The 26,664-nt window shown below is 61.9% G+C and overlaps 2 protein-coding genes across 4 annotated transcripts in view; both read left to right on the forward strand.

The window, feature by feature from the left end:
* Positions 1–544, forward strand: part of NUP93 (nucleoporin 93) — a 104,484-nt gene extending 103,940 nt beyond the window's left edge. For both annotated transcript variants that reach the window (XM_028501717.2, XM_028501718.2), the window contains one exon: positions 528–544. The gene's annotated coding sequence lies outside the window, so the exon portion shown is untranslated. The remainder of the gene's footprint in view (positions 1–527) is intronic.
* Positions 1–24,347, forward strand: part of SLC12A3 (solute carrier family 12 member 3) — a 29,701-nt gene extending 5,354 nt beyond the window's left edge. The window contains exons 8-26 of one of the 2 annotated variants that reach the window (XM_028501816.2): positions 44–174; positions 1,799–1,883; positions 2,763–2,917; positions 3,166–3,273; positions 3,652–3,775; positions 5,525–5,626; positions 6,383–6,538; positions 7,495–7,594; positions 8,705–8,816; positions 8,995–9,135; positions 10,230–10,336; positions 11,082–11,164; positions 12,280–12,351; positions 12,915–13,016; positions 14,206–14,317; positions 14,931–15,017; positions 17,544–17,679; positions 18,176–18,243; positions 23,911–24,347. In XM_028501816.2, the coding sequence (XP_028357617.1) occupies positions 44–174; positions 1,799–1,883; positions 2,763–2,917; positions 3,166–3,273; positions 3,652–3,775; positions 5,525–5,626; positions 6,383–6,538; positions 7,495–7,594; positions 8,705–8,816; positions 8,995–9,135; positions 10,230–10,336; positions 11,082–11,164; positions 12,280–12,351; positions 12,915–13,016; positions 14,206–14,317; positions 14,931–15,017; positions 17,544–17,679; positions 18,176–18,243; positions 23,911–24,052 (2,123 nt within the window). In that variant the 3' untranslated portion in view covers positions 24,053–24,347. The remainder of the gene's footprint in view (positions 1–43; positions 175–1,798; positions 1,884–2,762; positions 2,918–3,165; positions 3,274–3,651; positions 3,776–5,524; positions 5,627–6,382; positions 6,539–7,494; positions 7,595–8,704; positions 8,817–8,994; positions 9,136–10,229; positions 10,337–11,081; positions 11,165–12,279; positions 12,352–12,914; positions 13,017–14,205; positions 14,318–14,930; positions 15,018–17,543; positions 17,680–18,175; positions 18,244–23,910) is intronic. The other variant, XM_036011866.1, reaches the window with a different exon arrangement.
* The last annotated feature ends 2,317 nt before the right edge of the window (positions 24,348–26,664 follow it).

Here is a 26,664-nt window from a genome sequence, read left to right on the forward strand (position 1 = left end):
CAGAGTCCTGCAGGTGGCCCTGACTCAGGCCTCGGTTCCCCAGGGGACATTTTTGTCCAGAACCTGGTGCCTGACTGGCGGGGCCCGGACGGAAGCTTCTTCGGGATGTTCTCCATCTTCTTCCCCTCGGCCACCGGCATCCTGGCGGGCGCCAACATCTCCGGGGACCTCAGGGTGAGCCGCACGCCCAGGCCCCCCTCCTCCAGGTCCTGCTTACCAGGATCTCCCACTGGCGCCGAACTTGGCCCTGACCCCAGGAGGCCAGAGCCTCTGAAATCCAGTCCAGTCCCACTCAACCCAACCCAAGCCTCCTGGTGTCGCCTCTGCTCTCTGGGACTCCCTACCTGGTTTCTATACCTCACAAACTTCCGTTCCTCTTTCAAATAACAACTCCCCCCTCACATCCCTCCCGGCGCTCCGTCAGGGTCACGGTGCCGGGCATGGTGACGTCAGGCCATTTATGTCGCTGGGGACCTGGGGCCTCCCTCTGGGTCTCTGCGTCCTGCTAGGAATCCGACACGGGCAAGGTGCTCAGCACGTGTCTGTGGAGAGAAGAGCGGGGAGGCGTGGCAGACGAGCCGTGTGGGGCAGACACACAGGGGGCCGTGACGTGGGGCCGAGGGAGAGACCAGGCGCATGCAGGGGCTGCAGCAGAACTCCCGGGAGGCAGGGCTGCAGCTGGGCTGCAAACGGGGCGAACGCTGGCAGGTGGGTCAAAGGAGATGGTGTGTGAGCGGCCTGGCTGGGCGCCGGGGGCTGCTCGTCTCCAGGCCCGCGCCAAAGGTGCTCCTGACGCATTTCCTTAAATGCGTGTGTAGCTGTGCGGTGGGGACCCACCGGCCCCCAGCCGCCTGGCCCACCTGCCTCAGCCGGGTTCCCCTCCCGGTTCTTCTGCGCAGCCTGGGGATTTATCTAGACGCTCCATCCAGCTTCTTAGGTAACAACAGGCCCCGTGTGCTGGACTCACGGCCGGGCCGTGCGCTCGGAGCTGGGTGGCAGGGGCACCTCTGCTGTGTCCTAAATGCCCTCGAGCCCTGACGGGGCCCCTGCCTTCTGGATCCAGCCCTCTGACCATCCCATGGGACAGCGTGTCCTCCTTGGAAGGGCGGCTCCTCCCGTCATGGACACTTTATGCAAGTTTCTTAAACCTCCCTGGGCCTCAGCTTCCCCCTCTGTGAAATGGGGCCAGCCCGGCCCCCGCATCGCAGGCCAGGAAGTGAGAATGCAGTGCATTGACTTGCGTAAAGCAGAGCAGTGCCCAGCACAGGGGAAGTGCTGAGGACCAGCAGCTTCAAGGTCATTGTCATTCGTACCACCTGTGCTGCGCGTGCTGCCTCCTCCTTCGTGAACCTTATCCCCCAGCAGCCGGAAGGGCTCCGGCCGGCCTCACCCCCGGGTCATGGAGAAGCCGGCCAGGCTCAGCGAGGGCTGGGGCCGGCCAGGGCCACACACTCGGGGGGCAGAGGCCACAGGGTTCCTGAAGACAGAGCCCCCACTTGACCACAGCAATCTCAGCGTCCCAGGGACGTTGTGGGAGCCGGCGTCACGCCCTTGCCCTACGGCCCCAGCAGCCTGTGGAACGGCCCCTGCGTGGGGCTGGTTAGAGCCTGCCTCCCTGCTTTGGGCTCCGAGGCCCTGAGTGTGGTCTCAGCCCTGTGACCTTGGCTGTGGCCTGCCCTCCCCTGCGAGTCCCCAGCTGCAAAGTCCCTTTTTCTCTGCACCCCACCCCCCAGCCTCAGACAAGGGCAGGGCCTCCCCTGCTGCCTGATGCCCCCTCTCCCTCCCCCTCCTCCCCCAGGACCCTGCTGTAGCCATCCCGAAGGGGACACTCATGGCCATCTTCTGGACCACCATCTCCTACCTGGCCATCTCGGCCACCATCGGTAGGTAGCTGGCCCACATGCTGGGGGGTTGTTGGGGGTGGGGGATGGGTTTGGCTCTCTAACAGGGTGAGCTGGGCTGGGAGGACTTCGCAACCCCAGGAAGAAGAGCCTTGGACCTTATGTGGAAGGTGGCCTGGTGGTGACCAGACCATGGGGAGGGGGGCAGACCAGGCTCTTCAGTCCCTTCAGCTATGACGTGTGACACCACAGATTCAAGGGTGCGAGAAGCCTACAGAAATCATCCTATCGATGATGGTGATGGTGATGGAGATGACACTAGCAGCTGACTGCCCAGCCTTTTGCTTGCGTTACCACATGTAATCCGGGCACTGTCCTCTCCACGGTTTCACAGGGGAGAAAATAAGGGCTCAGAGAGGTTCAGGGACCTGCCTGAGGTCACACAGCCACTGAGCCGGGGAGCCAGGCTTTGACCCCAGGCCTTTGCTGCTGACATCCGCCTCTCCCTGAGATCCTCACAGGGGCTCTTGCTCCTTGTGAGGTCAGCTAGTCGCCAACGGCCAAGGGACGGGGCCCGGGTCACAGCCAGGCAGGGCCTGGGACCCAGGTCTCCGCCCAGAGGAGGACATCAAGGCCTCAGGTCGCGTGAGCTCGCTGTGCCTGTGTAGCCACACGGCAGGAGTGGTGGCCGCGCCTGCCTCCCGGGGGGCGTGCAGTGCCTGGCACAGTGCCTGGCACGGCGTGAGGGCTCCTGCACGTGGGTCCCACCACCGCCTTCCTTGGCACCATTATTGTTACAGCAGAAAGGCAGGGCTGCCCCTCAGTAGCATCTGCCCCTGTGGATGTGGCCCCTGGGGGTGGGACGGAGGAGGGGAGGAGGGGGAGACAGCCCTCCCCACCCCATTCCTCCTTCCTCGCCAGGCTCCTGCGTGGTTCGAGACGCCTCCGGGGACATGAACGACACCCTGACCCCCGGCCTGGGCGCCTGCGAGGGGCTGGCCTGTGGCTACGGCTGGAACTTCACCGAGTGCTCCCAGCAGCGCAGCTGCCGCTACGGCCTCATCAACCACTACCAGGTACCGCGGCCTCCGCACCGGACTCGGGGAGGGGGCAGGAGGAGGGTGGACATGGTTTGGGCTCCAGTGGGGGCCTCCAGGCCCGTCCTGGCCTCGGCGGGCACTGCGACCCCCGGGTGATGGTGCAGACTCGGATGGAGGTGTCAGGCCCAGCCCTTGCCCGCAGAGGGGACTGGGGGGGGGGGGCCAAGGAGGGGGCTCCGGGCCCACCCCCCGCCGTGCCAGCCCTGAGCCCCGTGTCCCCGCAGACCATGAGCATGGTGTCGGGCTTCGCACCCCTGATCACGGCCGGCATCTTCGGGGCCACCCTCTCCTCTGCCCTGGCCTGCCTCGTCTCTGCCGCCAAAGTCTTCCAGGTGGGGCTGCGTGCGGAAGGGGGGCCGGCCGGTACCTAGGAGGCCCCGGTACGAGGGTCCTTCAGTGACCACTGCAGGGCCTGGAGGTGTCATGGGACAGGGGCGTCCAGACTTGAGGAAAAAGGGGCCAGAGAGCGAACTCCTGCAGGACGCGGCCACCTCCCCGTGGGGTGCCCTTTCACGGTCCTCCTGGTGAGGCGGGGAGGGCGGGGAGGGCGGGGAGGTCACTGCCGTTCCACAGAGACAGGAGCTGGGGCCCAGCTGGGGCCGTGCCCTGCTGATGTCGGGGGGTGGAGGGGGAGCAAGCAGGGGCCGGGGTCCAGGAGGGAGGGCAGAGGAGGGACGGCCGGGGCCCGAGCATCACGTCTGGCCCCACAGTGCCTGTGTGAGGACCAGCTGTACCCTCTGATCGGCTTCTTCGGCAAGGGCTACGGCAAGAACAAGGAGCCGGTGCGTGGCTACCTGCTGGCCTACGCCATCGCAGTGGCCTTCATCATCATCGGTGAGAGGCTGCGCAGGGGCCTGGCCTCTCTGGCAGGTGGGGGGGGCCGCGGGGGCGGGGCTCCTTTACCTGCCGCTCACCTGTGTGCCCGGCTCCCAGCCTGGCCTGGCAGGCGGTGGGCAGTCGGTGACTGACTCAAGCAAGGGGGCCCTGCCCTGGAAGGGGACTTTGGGAGGTCATGGGGCCCCTCCCCCACCTCCCCCACCATGCCAGGCAGGTGCACCACCCTATTTTGTTGGGGGGGGGACCCTCTCTGCCTCCTCTCGTTCTGCATTCCTGTGTCCTGGCAGCGGGGACCCCTCCTTACCCTGCCTCAGGCCTGAATGAGCCCCTGGGACACCTGTGGGGCCCAGGACACGCTGACGGGTCCCCCCTTGGGAGGAGCTGCTGCAGCAAATGGCGGGGTCTCTGTAGGTGCATTCACTCACTAGACGAGCCTCATCTCCCACCCTCTGAGCTGCCGGGTCCCTTGGGCTTCGAGCGGGGGGGATGGCCCAGGAGGAAGATCCCAGTTCATCAGTTAGATCAACCGTCAACTCCGGCCTTGCCGTGTGCCGGCTCTGTGCCCTCAGACAACTCTCTTCGCCTCCCCGAGCCTCAGTTCCCTCATCTGCAAAACAGGAGCGATAGTGCATAGCAGGCGTGCTCACGTGGGCAGGAAGAGCCCATAGTACACACACACACACACACACACGTGAACACATGTGTGCACACGTGCGGTCATATATGCATGCTTTCGTGTGTGCACACTCCCTGATACATCCTGGGCACTTAGCCAACGAGGCAGGACTTGGTAGGAGGGAGGGACAGCCGAGAGCAAGGCCGTGGCCTGAGGACGCCCCGGCCACTGCTCCCTCTGTAGGAGTGGGGCAGGCTGGGCTGCTTGTCCACCTGGGGTCCTGCCACAGCCGAGGCCCTGCTTCCCAGGCCAGCAGCCCCCACCCATGAGACGCACCCTCACGGTCTAGTCGCTGCCATCCTGGGGAACCTTTCCAGACTGGGACTGCTCCTGGGTCCTGAGCCGGGTCAGGAGGCCACAGGGCCACACCCAGGGGAGGGGGCGTCTACTCAGGCCCAGGGTTCTTCACCGCTCACCCTGCAGTCCACCCTGACTCGGATGTGACGTCATTTCCTCTGGGGGTCCCGACGGGACCTCAGACTGAGGACATGATCTCGGGAGCTCAGGGGCAGGGTTCTTGTGTCCACGCAGTGGAATGAGATACAGACAGGAGATGTGTATCTTGTTTTGGGCCCCCCCCGAAGCAGGCCCTGAGACAGGGATTCACCTGCAGAAGTCGCCTGCAGACGCAGGAGCCGGTGGGGCAGGGGAGGGGCGGGGAGGGGCCGGTTCGTGAGCAGGTTTCCGCTGCGGGAGGAGCGGTGATGGGGTCTCGGGGTCTCAGATCAAAGGTGACCTGTGTCCTGGGTCACGCGGTGAACTTATTTCTTACTCTAATTTGCGGCCACGCAGAATCTGTGACAGCCTCTGTCCTTGCCCACCCCTCCTCACCTGATGGTGTCTACTCTCGCATGGTTCTCTATCTCCTTAAAAGCTGGCCGCTTGCAGTTTACAAAACATCAGCCCTTTGAGCAGCATGAAACCATGGGCCCATTTCACAGATGAGGAGGCTGAGACTCGCTGAGCCTCACAGGCCTGTCTGGGGCCCCCCCGCCCTTTGAGGGGGTGCCAGGTGGCCCCCTGGCAGCCTCGCCCGACAGACTGTCCTCTCTCTCCCCGGGTCCCCGAAGCGGAGCTCAACACCATCGCCCCCATCATCTCCAACTTCTTCCTGTGCTCCTACGCCCTCATCAACTTCAGCTGCTTCCACGCCTCCATCACCAACTCGCCCGGTAGGCAGCCCCGCGCCCTTGAATCAGCGAAAGTCCCTATCTGAGTAGCAATAACAGTGGCGACCCCTCGTCAAGAGCTTACCAGGCACTCTGCCCCCGGATTCACATCCTCCTTCCAGTGCGCAGAGATTTTTCTAGTGCCTCCCCTACCCGCTGTACCGGGGTTGGTCGCCTGAGTCCCCGGAGATGGCAGAGGATGGCCCAAAGCCACAGACAAGGGTGCTGCAGGTTGGACAAGGCACAACTCTGGGGGTGCCACTCACAGATGTCACAGATTTGCATGTGTATTTCGAGAACTTTCTGGCAGGGGGCAGTGAAGGGGTTGAGGAAGACTCTCTCTAGTTAGCCCCAAATCGCTGAGGGGCCAGTCGCTGGGCTGCCCGTTCCGTAGACAACGGACCGTGGTGCCCCAGAGTGGTGCCGTGGAGTCACACATGGTGGCCTCCCGTGTGGAGCCAGGCGGAGTCCCGTCCTTCCCTGCCACCTCACGTGGCTCGGCACCAGCCTCGGGCCGTGCTATTGCTGACGCTGGCCGTCTTGCAGCCGCATTTGTGGCCAGAGCTGGACGCTGCCTCCTCCTTGCAGCCTGTTGACATGGCAGAATGCCAGCCAATAGCATGGAGCCTCCCGGAGCCTCCAGGAGGGTGGGCGGGTGGACGGGTGGGTGCAGGCTGGGACCCTGGCTGTGGGCACGGTCAGCACCCCGGCCCTGCCCGGGTGCTGAGTGCGCCTGCCGACCCGCGTCCCCCCACCCAGGGTGGAGGCCCTCGTTCCGCTACTACAGCAAGTGGGCCGCGCTGTTTGGGGCAGTCATCTCCGTGGTCATCATGTTCCTGCTGACCTGGTGGGCAGCCCTCATCGCCATCGGCGTCGTCCTCTTCCTCCTGCTCTACGTCATCTACAAGAAGCCAGGTGTGCGGTGGCGGGCCGCCTCAGGGTCGCCTCAGGGTCGCCAGCGGGCCGTCCTCCCCTTCCGCCCCCACCCCCGCCGCCCACCGTCAGGGCCTGCATCGGGCTCTGGGTGCCCCGTGGTGGAAGGAGCCCATGGAAGAGCCCACCCCTCTACTACTGGGCCCTCCCCCGGCCCCCGGGCCCTGGAACCGCCCACCCAGGTCCAGCTCCTGAGAGAGGAGCCGGCCCCTGGTGAACACACCTGGGCCTGAGGGGTGGCCAAGGGCTGGCTGATGGTCAGGCAGGGGACAAAGCGTGACACATGGGCAGGGGTGTCTGCATGCACGTAGGTGAGGGTGCTGGGGTGACAGCAATCCGGGGGGCGGGATGCAGAGCCCGGGGAAGCCTGGGGTTCCGGATTTGGACCCGGCCCTGCAGGTCGCTGTGAAGGTCTGCTCGTCATGGGAACAGACTATTCTGTAGAGTCGAACACCTCGATGTATAGCTTTTATTTATCTTTGATTTTTTTATTGTTGTCAATTACAGTTGTCCCCATTTCCCCCCATTACTCTCCCCTGCCCTACCCACCCCTAAAAAATGTATAACTTTTTAGAAAAGATTTTAATTTATTTTTAGAAAGAGAGGAAGGGAAGAAGAAATAGAGGGAGAGAAACATCAGTGTGTGATTGCCTCTCATGTGTCCCCTACTGGGGACCTGGCCCACAACCCAGGCATGTGCCCTGCCTGGGAATCGAACCGGCGACCCTTTGGTTCACAGTCCTGTGCTGAATCATCTGAGCCACAATAGCCAGGACTAACGTATAATAACTTTTAAATAATACACAGCCATACGTCATGGGCAGGCTGTCCCTGGGCCAAGCAGCCCCGCTCCCATGGGTGCCCCGTTCCTACAGAATGCCGACGTCCCCTCCCTCTGCATGCCTGGTTTCTAACCTCACGCTCTCCCCCACCCCCAGAGGTGAACTGGGGCTCCTCCGTGCAGGCCGGTTCCTACAACCTGGCCCTCAGCTACTCCGTGGGCCTCAACGAGGTGGAGGAGCATATCAAGAACTACCGGTGAGCATGGCCTCCAGGCCCCCCCCCCCCCGGGCCCGGGGCCACCATGGCCCTGTTCTGGGAGGCTCCGGGCCAGGACCCGTCTGTCCCCTGATGCGGGCAGACTCAGGGTGGGCACAACCCCCTGCCAGGGAGGGAGCAGAGGTGGGGGAGAACCACATGGCAGCCGGGGGGGCTGGGGTCCCCTGATGCGGGCAGACCCAGGCAGTCACTGGAGAGGGAGCAGAGGTGGGGGAGAATACATGGCAGCCAGGGGGCCGGGGTTGGCATCGCCCAACCGAGGGGACCGAGCAAGTGGAGTGACCGCTCCGTGCCTCCGTTTCTGCAGCAGAATGTGCCCCTGGCCGTGCCCAGGGCTCCGCCAGGGCGCCCTGGCATTGCTGTTTCCATCACAAGGACCCAGGAAGCGGGCCGTGAAGGGACTCCCCCGGGCACTCTCCTGGCTGACTCCCCTCCTCAGTGGGGAGGGCCGTGTGCCCAGGGCCCCCTTCCTGCCAGGTCTCAATGCTAATAATCGGTTCTGTTTATGTGGCCTCGCCGCGCAAAGCGCCTCACCCAGTCTCAGCACGGCTCTGAGGCGTGTGAGAGGCCTCGCCCATTCACAGAGGGGAGCGCCGAGGCACAGAGTGGTTACGTAGCTGGCCCCAGGTCACACAGCTGAGCCGCCGGTTTTGTCTGGCTCTGAGTCTGCTGGTGGCCCTTGACCGTGGCCCAGAGGCTGAGTCACCGACCCAGGTGACCCAGTGAGCTCACAGGGGACAGGCGTCCTCACGCCCTGACTTTATTCTGCCCACCACCGTGCCGGGCTGGGCAGGAGCACCAGGTGTCGTGAAAAGGGTGGTTTGCCCAAGTGGGGCATTTGGCAGCCTCAGCAGGAGGACAAAGGAGATGCAGTGTGCTGGCCACCGTGAGGTCTGGAAGGGCTCACTCTCGGGTCCCAGGTGGGAAGAAGAGGCCCATCGTGGAGGGGGTCCTGCTGGAGACCACGCAGCGACTCTAAGAAGGGAGGACACCCAGGACAAGGCGGACATCATGGGTGCCTGCGTTGGTCTCCAGACCCCCACAGGCTCTGTCCTGACGGCTGATGCCCTTCGCCCTTCCCCTCCTCAGCCCCCAGTGCCTGGTGCTCACGGGGCCCCCCAACTTCCGCCCGGCCCTGGTGGACTTCGTGGGCACCTTCACTCGGAACCTCAGCCTGATGATCTGCGGCCACGTGCTCATCGTGAGTGCCCCCTGGAGGTGGGGCGGGGCCGCGCACCTGCCCCTGCCCTCCTCCTGTCCCTCCCCTGTCCGGAAACCCGGCACTGCGGAGCCCAGGGGCAGCCTCCACACAGGGGCTGGGCTGAGTGTCAGGCCACAGGGCGAAGGCAGCCCCTGATGTCGCCCGCCCCCCCCCACAGGGACCCCGCAAACAGAGGATGCCGGAGCTCCGGGCCATCGCCAACGGGCACACCAAGTGGCTGAACAAGAGGAAGATCAAGGCCTTCTACTCGGACGTCATCGCTGAGGACCTCCGTGGCGGGGTCCAGGTTCTCATGCAGGTGCACGGGGTCGGGGCTCCCCCCCCCCCCCCCCGGCAGGGCTTCTCACCTGGAGCGACCACCCGACAGGCAGGGCCTCCGGAGGGGCTCCTGGAAGTCCCTTTTGCTGCAACAGAAGCCCCGCCTTTCTGGCCTCTTCAGATAATGCAGCCCCGGGGCCCTCCCCGGAGAACGCGGACTCGGGAAAACCGACCGAGGAGCCTGGGCGGGCTGTGCGTGCGGCCTTGCGCTCACCTTGTCGAGTTTTTTGTTTTGGTTTCTCAGATATAATTAACCAACAGGAAAGTGAGAAAGTGTTCGGCATACAGTTCGATAAATGTTTACATGCACAGACACTGCCCCGTGATAGGGAACCGCCACTCAGACCGAGTTCTAGAAGGTTCCACAGGGCAGTTCATGTTACTGCTCCGTTCTCTCGTCTGTGAGATGGAACGTGTGGGGGACGTAGCAGCTGTGAATTCTGAGTCCACACCTGAGAGTCCCTTTGAAGAGTTTTAAATACTTCTCAAAATTAAAGAAAGAGCATACACAGGGTCTCCTTTGGGGGTCACACAAATATGTTGGGGGTCACCCAAGTATGTCGGAGAGAGGTGATGTTTGCACGGCACTGGGGCTGGGTTGAATGCCTCTGAGTTACACACTTTAGGATGGTGAATTTTGCTATGGAAATGTCACCTCAAAATATGAAATAGCATTTTAAACATTAAAAAAAGAGAAAGAGAACTATCAAAGATGTATGGATTAGGTGCCCTGGGAAGCCTCCAAGCTTGACATCCAAGTTCAAATCCCTTATTATGAGAAATGATGCAAGAGAGAGAAGCGGGAGCTGGGGCAATCCAGAACAAATGGACGGTCCCGTTGTGGCCCCGGGCTGGGACAGGCCACGGGGGTGGCTTTGGCTACGGCTGTACCTTTCCCTCGAGTGAGTCCAGGCAGGCAGGACCCTGGACACGGGGGTGTGGTTCCTGGGTGGGCGCTGCAGGGTGGAGAGGGCAGCCGGGGCTGAGAGGGAGCCCCACCCTGGCCCCAGAACCGGGGGTGTGAGGCCCAAGTCCTCACCTCATCCTGTCCCCCCCCCACCCTTGCCCCCACAGGCCGCAGGTCTCGGGCGGATGAAGCCCAACATTCTGGTGGTCGGCTTCAAGAGGAACTGGCAGTCGGCTCACCCAGCCACGGTGGAGGACTACATCGGCATCCTGCAGTGAGCGAGGGCCCTCGGGGGGTGGGGGGAGGCAGGGCCCATGGGGGGCAGGGCCCAGGGTCTGCCCTCCTGGGCCTGGGGGTTCCTGGGCCGTGGGAAGTGGCGGGGAAGCGGTTGTGATCTGTGATGCTAAGTCGCTGGTTCAAAGCGGAGAAGGGGACCAGGCAGGTAGCACAGAGAGCCAAGTGGCCTGGGTGTGGGACTACGGGGGGCAGTGGGGACTGCGGCAAACCAGGGAGAGCCACTTGGCCCAGCCAGCTGTGCCCAGGAGGAAGCGTGGGTCTGGCGACCCTCTGGTTTTACAGAGAAGCTGAACTTGTGGGTGTTCAGGTGAAACCTTGTGCCCTTGGGTAGGGACCCCAGTCCCAGCTGTTGAATTCTCACCCCAGTGGCCACTCGGCAGCATGTGACCAAGGGCAGGTTGCTCCCCAGAGCTCAGCTTTTGTGTGTGTGGAAGGAGGGTGAGAGTTCCCAGCCCCACCTCTGTTGGCAGAACTGTGAGGGTTATTCAAATGTATCAGGAGGACGGGGTCTGGCTCGGAGACAGGTCTGACTCAGTTTCCCCCTGAGTGCAGGGTCCGCAGGATCCACAGTGTACCAACCGCAGAGCCAGAGGGTCCTGGGGACTCTCCAGTTCCGCCTGCACATTTCACAGATGGGGAGACTGAGGCCCAGCGAAGAGAGAGCAGGTGGTGGGGGGCCGGGCTCTGGGGCTAAGGAGCCGGACCACCTCCTCTCTTTCCAGCGACGCCTTTGATTTCAACTACGGCGTGTGCGTCATGAGGATGCGTGAGGGGCTCAACGTCTCGGAGGTGATGCAGGCACACAGTGAGTGCACACCCCACCTGCTTGGCACCCCGCCCGAGACCGGGGTTAGCCTCCCAGAAGGTTCTAGAACCCATTTTTTTAAAGCGGTACAGGGAAGAAAAGGGAAAATGAGTAAGGAATAAAGATCGCAGACCCTTAGAACATCAGCTTTCAGCGGCCCACGTGAGCGCATCAGGTTTCCAAATGGGGAAACTGAGGCCCAGAAAGGGGGAGTAATCCGTTCAAGGTTGTGCATCCAGCTGGGGGCAGGCCGGAGCTCAGAGCTCCTAGAGTCACGGTCAGGGCTTTTTGAAACCAGGTGGGCTAAGGAGGACCCAACAGGCGGGAAGAAGGGGAAGGAGGGAAAGAGGGGAGAGGAGAATGCCCACCCGAGCACATCGGAACACGAAGCACGCACACAAGGGCCATGGAGACCCTCCGAGACCATCGCCGGGGCACGGAGTGGGGATGGGCCCCATTTAAAGTCCCACTTGAGGATGCACCCTCAGATCCATGGGAAACAAACCACACGCAGGAAAACCCCTGGGGGGCTTGCTGGGAGACTGGAAGTGTGGATGCTGTGTGTCGCAGGCCGGCTGGGTCTTTTCCTGGACCCCCAGGGCCCCCCTGGCACGGCGCGGTTACCTGAGCATTCCCACAAACAGTCTTCACAGAGCAGCAGCGGCAGCGCCTGAAGACATGCTTCTGGGCGCTGGGGGTGCAGCGGGGAGCAGCAAACCCGAGTCTGTCCCGGGGGAGCTGCCATCCTCCTGGGAAACACGATGGGCCCACGGGTCACTTCAGACAGTGTCACGAACACACAGTGTGGGTTGAGAAGCCCTCCTGAGCAGGGGGTCCTGGGGAAAGCTGACAGTCCCCGTGCCCAGCCCACCCACCACCACGGGCAGCAGGGAAGGAGGGCGGCCTGTCTGAGGGGCAGGAGGATGCCGCCGCATGGGGCGGGAGCGGGAAGAGTCGGGTCAGCAGGAGGCCAGGCCAGGTCCCTGGAAGGCGCCACGTCGGGGCTTTCTTCCTCGTGGCCGGGGGGGGGGGGGGGGGGGGGACTGGGAGAGGCAGAACCAGACGTGCCCGGGGGAGGATGGGCTGGGGGCACAGCTGCGGTCCCTCTCTTGCAGTTAACCCCATGTTTGACCACGCGGAGGACGGCAAGGAAGCCAGCAGGGCCCGGCCATCGGTCTCTGGCACATGTGAGTGAGTCCCCACCTGCCTTGGAGGCTCAGGACATGCTCACCCTGCGTGGCAGCTGGTGGGGGCCACAGGGCCTGCGTGGCAGCTGGTGGGGGCCACACGGGAGCTTGGTCAAGGGCAGGAGGCGCCTGAGGCCTCTGGGGTCGGGGCTGTGGGGTTGGGGCGGTGGCGGCTGGGGCAGTCAGTATTAAAGACCGGGAATTCGATATCTGGCCGTTGCGGGAGCTCACCCCTGTGTACCCCCCCACCACCACCAAGGCTCTCTGGCTATGCTCAAATGTTAGGGGAGGGGCAGGGTTCTCCTTCAGCCTTCCCCCCACCCATGCAGGAGCTGGGGGCACCCTCTGGGCATCTCTGAGGGGAAAACCGGAGTCTCAGCTTCAGAGGGGCCGCCGGCGGTGCCCTGGGCCGCGCCCCCAACCCCCGCCCCTGCAGGTCCTCAGCGGGGTGCACATCCTCGCTGACCGCCAGAGCCGCTGGCCGGGCGGCTGGCTGTTTGCAGGCAGACCCGGGCACTTGAACGTGCTCTGCTCCTCGGTGACCAGCCCCTCTGCCCCCGCAGTGGACCCCGAGGCCCTGGTGCGGGAGGAGCAGGCCAGCACCATCTTCCAGTCGGAGCAGGGCAAGAAGACCATCGACATCTACTGGCTCTTCGACGACGGAGGTCAGCACCTTCGACGCCTGCCCCACCCCCGCCACCTGCCCCGCCCGCGCCGCCTGCCCTCCCTGGCTCTCGGCTGGCCCTTCCTGCCGCTCTTAGCAAGGCCTCTGGTGGGACCTCAGAGTCCCTCGCAGGGGGCAGGGGTCGCTGGCCCACCACTGGGCTTGTGGGAGCCTGGCTGGGCCCCCTCTTGGCCTCCAGTTTTTTGGGCTGTAAAATGGGGACTTACGGGCAGGAGCTGATGTCAGCATGAGGCGGAACCTTCAGGCTGGAGGGGCCGCATGGGCTGCAGTGCAGAACATTGATGGGATGGGGAGGACGGGCTAGCGCACAGGAACCCTTAAGAGCCCCCTTTACTTCCCAAAGGAGTGCAGTCTCTGCCGTTCTTTTTTTTTTAAACACTTTTTAAAAAAGATTTATTTATTTATTTTTAGAGAGGAAAGGGAGGGAGAAAGAGAGAGAAAGAGAAACATGAATGTGCGGTTGCTGGAGGCCATGGCCTGCAACCCTGGCATGTGCCCTGGCTGGGAATCGAACCTGTGATGCTTTGGTTCACAGCCTGCGCTCAATCCACTGAGCTACACCAGTCAGGGCTCTCCTGTTCTTCTTAAAACACATGACTCCCAGCTTTATTGTGCCAACCGTTGATCAAGTCCTAGCTAGAAAAGGCTTCTGCTCCATGAGAAGGTGTCCTCTGAGTGACGGCTAATAGGACCGAGCACTTACTGTATGCCTGACACTAAGTGTTTTATGTGGGTTCCCCTACCACGGTCCCCAGCTAGGAGCTAGTATTAGCTCCCTTTACAAGTAAGGAGACTGAGGCACAGAGCGGTGAAATAGTTTGTCCAAGGTTCCGCAGCCATGAGTGATAGCTCATCCTTGGCCTTGTGTGGGGAGATGTTAGGGAGGGATGAGGGGGCCCCCACCCACTGGTCCAGTTTTCAATCGTCCAGAAATGCCAGAGATCCTGATTTGCATGGGAAACCCGCCCATGATTGAATGCCCGCTCACTTATGTGAAAGTACGGTGCAGGCCAAATAAGCCCATGCCCACAGAGCGCTGTGTGCCTCTCTGGCTTAGCCAGCATGCCCATTATACAGACGGGTAAGCTGAGGCCCAGCGAGGGGAAGGGGCGAGACCCCAGAGCGTGCTCCACCCTGAGAGCATCTTCCTCTTGGTTCCCGGGGACCAGGCCTCACCCTCCTCATCCCCTACCTGCTCGGCCGCAAGAAGCGATGGAGCAAATGCAGGATCCGGGTGTTCGTGGGCGGCCAGATCAACAGGATGGACCAGGAGAGGAAGGCGTAAGTGGGGAGCACTGGCGGGGACCAGGGCCATCTCAGCGCCCCTCGCCCTCCGCCCCTGTCCCCGGGTGGCTCAGTGAGTCCGAGTCACAGCAGCAGCGAGGGGGTGCTGGGCGGGAGCAGGTTGCTGTCCGTCTCAGAAGGGTTTGGGGTGTCCTGTCTCCTTTGATAAGATGCAGGTGCCTCAGTCTTGCCAGGACAGGGAGGGGTGTTAGGTTTTAAACTCATGCATCTGCTCAAAGAGAAACCTGTGTGACCTGAAGGATGGAGCAGCCCCCGCCTCCCGAGAAATGAGGCATCGCTTAGAACCCTGCAGGGCAGTTGTCCCCCCCCACCCCCACCCCCACCCAAGTGCGGGTTGCCGTCCCTGATGAGGCAAGAGGTGACTTCAATAGCCTGGAGAGGCAGCAGCAAACCCCACTGAATAAGTGACAGTTCACCTCGTGGCTGACCCTGCAGAAAGGCTCTCCGCTCAGAACCCGTGCTAATCTCCCACCCAAGTCCAGGAGGGTGGGCCTGGCTGGGGGCTTGGCCGGCAACGGCCCCCGGCCAGAGCAAGCGATGAAAATTCGTGGAAAGAACAGATGCATTGAAAACTGTCTCCACCTTCCAGGATCGTGTCCCTGCTGAGCAAGTTCCGCCTGGGATTCCACGAGGTGCACGTCCTTCCCGACATCAACCAGAAGCCGCGGGCTGAGCAGTGAGTGCTCTGTGGGGGCTCCAGGCCGAAGGGCCAGCCTGTGCCCCGCACACCCCTCTGCCCACCGCCCCCTTCTCCCTGGTGAGCCAGGGGCAGAGGGGCTGCCCCTCCCGCCCCCACCCAGAGAGGCTCACGGAACGAAAGCGGAAGGGTCGGAGTCTGCAGCCACTTATTTATTTTCATGTTTGGGTCCCGTCCTTTGCACATCAGCGCTCTGGTCTGGGCCAGGAGCACACCTGGGCTGGAGGCCGACGGAAGTTGACATTGGTGCTTTTCTTAGAACAAGTGTCCTTTAAACACTTGCAGGTGGCAGCTCATGGCTGTTCTGCCACCTGAGCAGAGGCCAGTGCTCCATCCACAAGGGCCGAGAGTGTCTCCGGCTCCATGCTTCCCAAGCCCAGGGCTCTGGCTGTTCACAAAAGGCTGCTTTTCCCTTCCACGGGGTCTGGGCTTCAGAATTTCCTCCAACCCCGGAGTGTTTTCACAAAGCAGTGGTTCCCAAACTCGGGCACGCACCCAAGTCACCTGCAGGGCTCGTGCAAACCAAGCTTACCTGCTGGGACCCACCCCCAAGGTTCTGAGTTGGTAGGTCTGGGGCAGAGCCTGAGAACCTGCGTTTCTGACAGGCTCGCTGTGCTGGCCCAGGCACCCCGCTGGGAGAACCAGTGTCTTAGCGACACTCCGTGTAATGCACTTACCACGCTGCCCGGCCTACAGCCAGCGCTCAGTACCTGCTGGATGTGTGGCTTTGGCCGCCTCATGTGGCTCTGGAGCCCTGCACTTGACCTTTCTGTGCAACCAAACTGCCCCTTCTCCAGGCATTGCCTAGTTTAAGTTCTTCAAAAAGGAATATGACTGGCCCAGCTCATCCCTTCCTGCCAGGCCAAGGTAGAGGTTACTGGAAATCCTACTCCTTGGCCACTTTTGGTCCAGTTGGCCCTGGCCAGGGGTGGCAGAGTCACGTGCTCCAAGATGCGTGGCTGGAGGGCAGCTCCTCCTGCAGGGGCCGCAGCAGAGGCCAGGCCCTGCCCCACGGGGAGAGAGGACGTGCACAGGCCCTGAGGCAGCGGCAGGCAGTGGCTGCAGCCCCTGTTGTATTAGCACAGCCCTGCCCTCTGAGGTTTACCCCAGCTCAGGGCAGGCCGGAGGACACCAGAGCCACCAGCATCCACTGCAGAGACGCACCGGGTGCAGAAAGGAGTAGGGTCCCCTTTGCTGGCGGAGGAGCAAAGCCTGGCGGATGGCCATGATCACGGGGAGACAGGGGAGACAGGGGAGATGGTCCGGTGCAGAGGCCAGAGAGAGCGAGCATGCAGGCCCCACCCGGCATCTGCTCTTTCAAACCTCCCGCTCTGCCCCAGCTTCTGCCCCCACCTCCCGGAGTGCTTCTCCCCCGCCTTACACAGCTAAACATCCCCAGAGACCTGGTGCCGGTCCTCCCCACCCCTCCTTCCCCATCTCCCTCCACCTCGCTGATGCATGGAAATCACTCTCGCCACTGCCAGGCCCTCGGAGCCCACTGAGCTCCTCTCCCCCACCTCTCTCCCGGCTGTATGTGACAGGGACCCTGCTCCGAGCAGTTCTCCTGGCGTCCTAGACACCACCCTCTCCTGGTTCCTCCCACCTCAGTGGGGGCTCAGTTTCCTTCGCTGCCTCTTCCTTCTTGAGCTGAGTAACACTTGCTGGCCTCCTTGGGGTTTGGCCCTGGACCGTCTCCTCCCCTCCCCTCCCCACCCTTCCCCTCCCCTCCTCTTCTCTTCTCTCTGTCCCCAGGTGAGCTCATCCATCCGGGTGGCTGCCCACGGCTGCCTCTGACTGCCGGCCAGTCTGCGTTTCTATCTTTAATAACAGAAGTCGGATCCCACAGAACCCCTCCCCTGCCACAGCTTCTGTCTCGCTCAGGGCAGACACTGAAGGCCTGCGGACCTGGCCCCTTGCCCCTGTCTGACCTCACCTCCCCCCACCCTGCCCTGCACGCGCCCTGCTCACCACACCGCTTCTCATGCAGACCAAGCATGCTTCTGCTCAGGGCCTGGGCACCTGCCGCTCTGTTTGCTCCAGCACCTGCCCTGTGCGTGGCTGGCTTTGGAAAGACAAGCACCCTGGGGGTCCGGAGGCCCTCCGGGCCCCTGGGAGTCCCATCCCGGTACCCGGTTTGTGCCTCCGTCAAACTGCTGGTCGCACTTATCGCCCAGCAGAGCCTGAGATCCGGGAGGACAGGGGACGCGGGCAGGTGTGGTCACTGTGTGCAGCACCGAGCCCGGCACAGAACAGTGCCCAGGAAACACCCAGGTCAGGTCCGGGTCAGGGAGGTGGAGGTGGAGGCGGGTCCCACATGGGTCATCAGGGCTGACTCATGGAGGTGCCATCAGTGCCGAGTTCCACATGGAAGCTGCTTCGATGTCAACAGCAGTGTCACAATGGGGCTCAGCCTGGAAAGGAGGTCCCCAGGGTGCCCTCCAGGGACCTGGTTTCCCTGGAACCTGGCCCATCATACTTGGGCTCACCGGCTCTCTCGGTCCGCAGCACCAAGCGGTTTGAGGACATGATCGCGCCCTTCCGCCTGAACGATGGCTTCAAGGACGAGGCCACCGTCGCCGAGCTGAGGCGGGACTGCCCCTGGAAGATCTCAGACGAAGAGATTAACAAGAACAGGGTCAAGGTGCAGAAGGGAGAAGGGCCTTGCAGGGGGAGGGGCGGGGGGGACGGGCAGGCGCTCCCCTGGGTCGGGACCCTATGCTTCTGTGCCCCGAGCTCCCTACCCTGTTGGGGAGGATTTTCCCCCCTGCCCTGTCCTGACTCCAGTCCCCCTTATCACATGCCCCCCGCACACCCGTGGAGCTCGGGGAGTCCGTGTGTCTTGCTCAGTTCCCTCTATTCTGCACGATTAACTCTCCCGACCCTATGTAACGAGCTCTCTCCGTCCCCCGCGCCCCCGCTGTCCTGCTGGTCACAGGTCAGGCAAGGAAAACCCCAGGAGGGCTGGCTTCCCCTGGAGGGGAGCTGAGCCCCTCATGACTAGGAGGATCCCCCCTTCCTTCTCGGAGGCAGGGGAATGGATAATAAGCTAGGGGAACAATGCACGCGTCCTGGGCTTGGTGGGGACAGCTCCTGAGGACAGGAGGAGTGACGGAGTGGCTTTCCCCCCCTCGCCCCAGTCCCTGCGGCAGGTGAGGCTGAATGAGATCCTGCTGGATTACTCCCGAGACGCCGCTCTGGTCGTCGTGTGAGTAGCGGGAGGAGGAGGAGCAGAAGCTTGTTTCAGAGGCCAAGGGTGTCAGCTTTGGAGGGGTGGCCACTGCTGGGTGTCTGGGGCCTGGTCCTGAGCGGGTCCACCCAGGGCCAGCTGTTGTGTATGCGTTCCTGACTGTGTAGGGAAGACTTCACGACACGAGTCTAGGTGGCTGTGAGGGTGCATTCATTGGAGCTGGGGCAGGGAAACCAGGAAGGGCTTAAGCATAGAAGAAGCCCCAGGAGAGCCCAGGCTGGGCTGCCTGAGCTCACTGGGAAACTGGAGAAAGGGGGCCTTGGGGCCAGGCTCAGGGGTTAGCCCGGGACAAGCTGCCACTGCCTGTCGCTCCCCTGGTGGCAAGTCTCCGGGGGATCCTTCGAGTCTAGGAGAAGCTGCCCGTGGGGGAAGAAGAGGGGAGGGGGAGGGGAAGGCAGAGAGCACACCCTGGGTCCTTGGTCTTGAGGCTTCTATCTCTCCCGTAGGCGGGACTTTCAGGGGAGGCCTCAGGGGGGGATCCCAGCAGAACAGCCCTCAGTTCCCCAGGTGCGCCCTTTCAGGGTCCCGGCCCCCTCTGATTGGTCAGCGACCGGGCAGGGGGTCGTTAGTCATTGCAGCTGGGCCTGGCGTCGCCCACCTGGTTTTGCTGCTTTTCTGGGCCTGGAGCTGAAGGACAGGGGAGGCCTGGATGGCATCTCCGGGGAGCTGACCCTCTGTACCTGGCTGCACATTCCTCGGCCAGTGTGCTCAGCTCTCTTTGTCCCTGTCCCCGTCCCAGTTGTCCCGGCTCCCTGGCCTGTCGCACCGGGACGTTCTCACCCCGAGGGCTGGTAAACAGACGTCTTAACTTCCAGGACAGAACATCCTTTTAGGAGACAGGGATTATTACTGGGCCACGGCTAAGGGAGAAAAAAAGGGGAGAAAAGAAAAAGAAAAAGAAGGGCAGGCCCTGGGGGGCGGGGGGGGCATCTAAACCCCTACAGCTGTGCCTGGTCGGGGGGCCCGCATGTCCGGAGTCCTGGAGCTGTTGAGAGATTTCGTACATCACGTAGAGGGGAGAGAGAATTCTCATACATCATGTAGAAGGGAGAGAGAGCGGGGCTGTTTTGAAAGAATCGTGCGGTGGGGCAGGGGCGTGCTTAAGGAAGAAGGGTCTGCTCCGGAGGATTGGCCGTGGGCGGCAGATTGGAAGGTTCACGTGTGAGTGAGCGGAGGCACCTGGGCTGGGACGGCTGCACCTGGCGACTGGCTCGTTCAGGTAAAGGTGGAAACGGCCACCTGGAGGTTAGGCCGCCTTCCAAAACACACTCAGGACGGGGAGCCGTCTTTTGTTGGTCTTGCCCTGCAGGTGCTAACGGACCGACCCCCCCCCCTCCACCCCCCACCGGTCTCTTCCTCTCGCCCTCTGGCCGCTGTAATTTCATCAAGGACGTCTCAGAACAGTCCCCTAGCGCAGTGCCAGCTGGCCGGGGTCTAGGGCCTCCCAGTCCCAGGCCTGCCCGGTACCCCTCACCACTGCCTTTCCCGTATCTGCCATCGCCTACCGCTACCCAGCTCGGCTTGGCCAAGGGGACCCGGGTCGCTCCAGAGGAAAATCGATGCCTGCTTGTTTGGGGGTCACCCAGCCCTTTTGGCTCTCGGCGGCCCCCGGTTGAGGTCGGTGCCAAGCCTGGGCAGCAGGAGCCGAGGCTGCTGCTGCCCACTGTTCGGGCTCCATGCCCGCCAGGCCCTCTGGCTTCATGGCTGCTGCCCGTGTCCAGGAGTGCGCTGCCTCCGGTGGGCACTGGCCAAGGCTGAGTAAGCGGACGGTGACGATGGCACGGAAAGCGTGTCACGGTGGCTGTATTCTCTCGGAGGCTGGGAGGAAGAACGTGGCCAGCGACGCCGCCTGAGTCCCCTCCGCCAGCTCTGAGGGAACGGGGGGGGGGGGGGGGGGGGGCGGGGGGAGCAAGCTGTAGGTGTCTGCCAAAGCAAACGTCGGCCTTTCTTATGTTTCCTGGGGCGGACCGCCAGGGAGTTCTGCAGTTCTGCCAAGAAGCCTGTGGAGCCTGCTTTTCTTCCTGCCCTGAAACCAGGGTCGAAGGCACAATTTGTGGGGCCCTGGTGCAAAACTAAAATGCAGGGACCCTCTGTTCAAACCTGAAGGCTGTCAAGATGGGGCCCTGCGGGGCATCAAGCCCAGCGTGGGACCCACCCCGTGCAGTTTGCGCGCCCGTGTAGCTGGTTCTGCCTGAAACCGGCTTCCCAGGGCTCTGAGGGAGATCGTTTTTTTGTACCAAAAAATGCTCCCTTTGATGTGGAAACCAGGGTGAGAAGAAGGGCTGGATTTATCTCCAAGCCTCTGGCCGGAACCCTGCAGAGAACATCTCTGGGGCAAGGTTGGCCTGGGTGCAGATGGGGTCACAGTGCCAGGCGGAAGGAGGGGCTTCATCCTGGGACGCCCCCCAGCCTTTGCTGTGTTCAGGGACGCCTGTGTTCAGGGAGGCCAGCTTGCCTTTCGTCTCTGCACGCAGCTCGCTGTGCGGCCTTGGGCACACAGCCCGACCTCTCTGAGCCTCTGTTTCCCCGGTTCTAGACAACAGCTAGAGACTCAGTGCTTCTCGAGATGCCCTTTTGCTCTAACACGTCACGGTTCTAAGTTTATTTGCCACTAACATGACTCAGACTCTCAGCAGCTGGGAGGTGACTCTGCCTCCCGCCCCGAGGCCTCAGAGGGGAAGCCAGCCCCCCGCCCCCAGCTTTTGCAGGGTCAGCAGGCACAGACAACATTGGGTCCAGTTGCCTCAGAGGAGCCGCTGGCACACGGTGTCCCACCCCAGGTGGCGGCTGACAGCTGTTGCTCGAAGGGCCCGGCTGCCGGCTGTAGGGCTGACTCTTCTGGGAGGGCACGTAGCTGCATTCTTGTGTCACTAATCCCCAGCCAAATGTCCTTCCTTCTGAAGGTTCACTCCGGGGTCACCTTCCGCAGAACCGCCAGGGGCCTGTCGCAAATGACGAGTTCCTCTATTCCTTCCAGATCAGGGCCCTGGGTAGAGTCCAGAGACACACACACATTCCCCAGAAATTCTGAGGAATCCAGAATCCTCCCACGCCTCGGTAAAAGGACAAAATCACATTTCCCAGCATTTTCAGAGCACATGGGCCCATTTTCTGGAGCAGGTGGGAGGCAGGATTCGGTTGTTCAGTGCCCACAAACCAGCAGTTCATCTGGTTACGTTCAGCTTCACCGGCTCTGCTGATACACCAGACGAGCCCTCTCTCTTCGATAAAGCCTTTCTCCTCAAAGCCAAACGGTAACGATCAACACTGCATTTTATTGGCCAAGCCTGACACTGCAGGTATCGGGCCTTATTCATGTTCAAAACTCTAGGAAGGGGTTCTATTTTACCCACACCCCTCCCCCACCACACACACACACACACACACACACACACACACACTTTGGAGCTGAGGACAAGGAGCCCCAGAGGAGGAGTTACGCCACTCGCCCGGAACCTCACCGCGGGGAAGCAAGCATTGGTTTTGAGGCCGTGACACGGTTCTGTTTCGGATGCAGGGCTACTGCTTTGCGTCTCGGTTGGATCCAAGGCTGCCTCTGTCTGGGACTCACAGATGCGATCCTGCACAAAACGTCCCTTGTGCGGGAGTGGCTTTATTCCTAAAGATAAGCAGCTTCACGCACACCCGCCCGGTGGGCAGGAGTACAGTGGCGGCGCCTGGGGCCAGGCTGAGCCCCGGGGGAGCCTGTCCCCCAGCCCGGGGTGCACAGGCTGTGCCCGAGAGGCCACGGCAAGGGGGATGGGTGTCCCCTGCCCTGATGAGGCAGTCTCCAGTCCCTCGTGACCTAGAAGCCTCCAAAAGCAACAGTACCTGAGGATGACGTAACAGTTCCCAGAGGGCATTTGCAGCCCTTGGCACCCCTGTGCAATGGGGAAGTCCGTTCTCCACACGCCACTTCCCTTTCCCTGGAGAGTCACCGGTCACAAATTTGTTCTAACCGAGGTGACACTCGGTTAATGAAATGTCTTTGCTCCCACCGCCACCCCTCATCCTGGGGGGCTTTGCTTTTTTTAAAAGAGGGGAGTGTTGCTCGACAGGAAGGCTTGAGGGTGGGATTGGAAGTAAGGGGCGGCTCTTTCGGGACTTCCGTTTGCCCTGTCAGCAGGAGAGGGGGGTGCAGTGAGCAGAGGCAGCTGGCGTGGGCAAGCCCAGGACCCGGGTCAGCTCCCAGCTCTGCCACTCACGGCTCGGCCACCTCGCACTGGTGAACAATGACAAGCGATGAGAACAGCTGCCGATGTGACCCAGCGCTTGCTCGGGGCCCCGGGTGTGCTGGTCCCCTCCTGAGCGCCCGACATCCCGGCAGGGGGCCGTGTGAGTCCACACTCTTGGGAGGAGAAGAGCGGGGTTCAGGGACAGTGAGCCATCTGCGAAAGCCACATGGCTGAGGAAGTGGCAAAGCCCCAACGCAGACACCCCCTCTGTTGCAAGGCCCAACGGGGAGAGGGCGGAGCTTTGGGCCCTACCCTTTCCCCAGAGTTGTGTTGAGGTTCGGATGAAATGATACCTGCGCACCTCCTTTGGGAAATCGAGGCTCAGAGCCCTGTCAGGTGCCGGGGCCCCGACTTCCCGTGACCACACCTGGCTCTGTGAGATGCCGGCCTCTCCCAGAGCCGAGAGCAGGCCAGCTGGGGTCGCCGCGATGTGTTCCCGGAATCTCAGGACAGTGAAAGAGTCACTGCCTGACATAGCCCTGAACATCTGGCCGAACAGCCTCCGAGGAACCGCTCGTTATCTGCAGAGCACTGCAGTCCGCCCCAGGAGCCCTCCGGAGGCGAGGGCGGAGACCTGCTCCCGGGGCCTCCGGGACGGGGCAGGAGGCAGGATAAGGACACTCAGCTAAACGGGTCACCTGGCGGCAGCCAGCAGCTGCTGTGTGGCTGGAGACACAAGGCTGGTCTGACTCAAGTAGCCCGATGGGTGGGGTCACCCCCTTAACCTCCCACCTGCCTCAGACCGAGTTCCAGGAACAGGAAGAAGGGTCATGAGTAAGGCAGACCCAGCCTGCTCGTGAGTGAGCATGCTTGCATTCTAGTCGGGGGGAGACAGACAACAAACAAACAAGCGGGAGGAGGGTTCTGACTGCCTGAGAAGACAGTGGCACAGGGCAATACGGTGGAGAGGTGGGGGCCTGCTGCGGAGGGGGTGACCGGAGAAGGAGGTGCACGTGAGCCAGCATCTGAGTGATTCAAAGGAACCAACTAGGTCAGGAGCTGCGGGCGCTGCCTTCTGGGTGGAGAGAGCATCAGGTGCAAAGGCCCTGGGGCAGGAGCAAGCTTGGCTTTTCTTTTAGGGATAGTAAGAAAGCCACTGTGGCTGCAGGGCTGAGAGCGAGGCTGAGGGTGGCAGGAGGTAGGACTGGGGAGGCTGGCGGGGACCAGATCACGGAGGCCTTGCAGACCGTGGCTGTGTTCAGAAATGCTCCGTGGCATTTGAAGTCATGCTTTTAAGGAGAGTGGGGGGTCACTCTTAGGGGGGTCTCGCAAGAAGCAGCTCTGGCGGGGTCCCTAGGCAGAGTTGCTGTCCGAAAAGCAAACCACGAGCTGGGCTGCGTGCAGAGGGCCCCTGGGTGACTTCCCGTCTGCCTTTCTCCCCGTCTCGCAGCACCCTGCCCATAGGCAGGAAGGGGAAGTGCCCAAGCTCGCTGTACATGGCCTGGCTGGAGACGCTGTCCCAGGACCTCAGGCCTCCCGTCATCCTGATCCGAGGAAACCAGGAGAACGTGCTCACCTTCTACTGCCAGTGACGCTGAGCGTGGCCAGGCCTGCCCGAGGCCGAGGATGCCTGGGACGGCCACCCCTCCATGGGGAAGAGACCCGGGCTCCATCACACGCTAAGCGGTAGCTTCTGACGGCCCAACTGAAGAAGCCGGTAGATTTCCAAGCTTTGGCTGGACACCCCTTCCCATCGGACGTGTGCTCTGGGCTGGAGAAGCAGCATTGCAGGCTGGGTGGAAAATTTTCCGGTCGATTCATAGCCCTTTTAAGTTCTTTTGATTTTGAGTACAACAAATGAAGATTTCAGTCTCTGATTTATGGACACGTTTGAGTCAGAGCGCTGGGTGTGCCTCTTGGCTGCTTCTCCAAACATCTCCTGGGAATTCTCCCTGACGGTGCCTGTCCCCCCGCCCCCAAGGTCGGAGAGGGGCGCCCCACATACACACACCTGCAGCCCCTACAGGAGGGTCGAAGGGCCCTTGGAACCTCCGTGATAATGCAGATTTCTTTAACCACCTCTCAGCCCCTTCGCTTCAGTAGCAATGTGTCTTCAGTGTTTTGGCTGCTTCTCTGGTAGGCCAGGGTCTTCCAAACTTTGGGGGGCTGCAACCTGCAGTAAGAAATATATTTTACATTGAGACATGGAGGAAGCACATGCTGAAACGGAAGTGCCCCCCAAACAACACTCCCCCTTCCTATAGGGGGCGCACTCTGATATTCGCTGTTCTGATTCTTTTTCTCTTTGGAACGTCGGTTGCAGCCCAGTACAATGAGTTTGAAACCGACCAATGGGTGGCGGCCCGTGGTGCGCAAAAGACGTGAGAAAGGTCGTGATGGGCCTGACTAACATCGTCCCCCCCACCCCCAGTGAGGAAAGGAGGAGGACTCACAAACAGCACTCCGGAGGGTTATTGCTAGTGATGAGGCCATGTCAAGAAAGGGCTTCCAAGGAGGGGCAAGACTTAGGGAGTGTTAGGGAGGGTGTTCAGTTTCATGTTTGGGTGGGGGTGGGTGGGGTGGAGGATTGGTGAGGGGTGCAGGCATGGCGAAGGACAGGAATGGAGAAGCAGAGGCCTGGGCGTGTGTAAAGACGGCAAGAGTGTGCGACAGGTCAGAGAGACGTACTCCCAGCCCAAGGCCGTGGGAAAGGACAGGGGAGGAGGAGCCCCAGGTAAAAGACAGAGCAAGTGGTGGTGCGGGTGGTCTTAGGATGGGGGTCAGAATTGGGAACCTGGGGACGATGGACCTGGGGTTCATGCAAGGGTATTCGGGTTCCCGAGGACTGAGCACCCCCAGAACGCTTGCCGCAGCCGGGCGTGGATGCAAGAGCAGGCCGAGCGTTAGGAGATGCCCGATGCTGGTGGGTGGGGCTCCCTGGAAGGGCGTTTCAGCTCTAGATGCACGTACACAGCATAAAACCAGCTGTTGGTGGACACGGTGGCCTGGGTCTTTTCCAGTAGCACGGGGGTACGGGGGAGGGAGCGAGGCATCTTTGGGTCTCGCGGGTGCCCTCTGAGCCCACTGAAGCACCCACATAGCCATGAAGTCAAAAACCTCTTTTTTAGGGTTTGGACCCAAAGTGTGAGCAGCCAGGGGCCTGGCCCTGAGTGGGTCTGCCCAGGGCCAGCTGTCCTGTGTGGGTTCTTGATTTGCGTAAGAAAGATTTCACAACACGCGTCCAGGGGACTGTGAGGGTCCATTTGTTAAAGCTGCAGACAGTGAAACAAGGAAAGGCCTAGCATAGAAGCAGCCCCAGGAGAGCCCAGCTGGGCTGCCTTAGCCCACTGGGAAGTCAGAGAGAAAAGGTGGCCTCGGCGACAGGTTCAGGGGAGTAGCCGGGGACACGCTGCTAGCTGCCCACTGCCTGAGAGTCTAGGAGACACCTGCCTGTGTTGAAAGAAGTGGAGGGAAAAGGAGGGAATGGGACCAGCTGCTCCCCAGAGGAAGGGTGTGTGTGCTGTGGGGCCTTTGTGTTGAGGCTTTTATCTCTTGCCGGCAGGAATCTCAGGGGAGGTCTCAGGAGAGTGTCCATCAGTTCTCCAGGTGCGCCCTTTCAGAGCCACGGTCTCCTCTGATTGGTCAGTGCTGGGGGCTGGGGGCGGGGCATTATCACTGCAGCTGTCCACGTGTCGTCCACCTGGTTTTGCTGCTTTTCTGGGCTTGGAGCTGAAGTACAGGTGAGGCCTGGATGTCACGTCTAGGGAGGTGGGTGACCTTCTGTATCTGGCTGTACTTTGAGAGGCCATTTACGTTCAGCCATCTGACTCCGTTATTACCCTATTCCACTAGCCAAGACCCGTTCCTCGCTTCTCACTGTCCTGCCTCGAAAGGACAGAGCATCTCATGTCTCTGCAGAGAACAGAGGCTCTGGGCCCCCAGGCCTTTTGCTCACCAGGACTGCCTGCTCTGCTGACTGTGGACAGCTCCTCTCCTTCCCCAGGGACCTGGGGACCTCAGAAGGGCACCCGCCTTGGAGCCGTCCAGTGGACCGGTGACCAACACCTATGCCCCCCAGCTCCACCAAAGGGGAAGCCTTGGTCAGGGAGTACTCGCCTTTCTAGAGCCTCGTGGGAAACCGGGTCCTGGCAGAGGGGGGCTCCCGCGCCAGGCCTCAGGGAGACCCTGGTCCAGGGCCAGAAAA

Source organism: Phyllostomus discolor, chromosome 12, assembly GCF_004126475.2.
Source record: "Phyllostomus discolor isolate MPI-MPIP mPhyDis1 chromosome 12, mPhyDis1.pri.v3, whole genome shotgun sequence".
NCBI classification, from domain to species: domain Eukaryota; kingdom Metazoa; phylum Chordata; class Mammalia; order Chiroptera; family Phyllostomidae; genus Phyllostomus; species Phyllostomus discolor.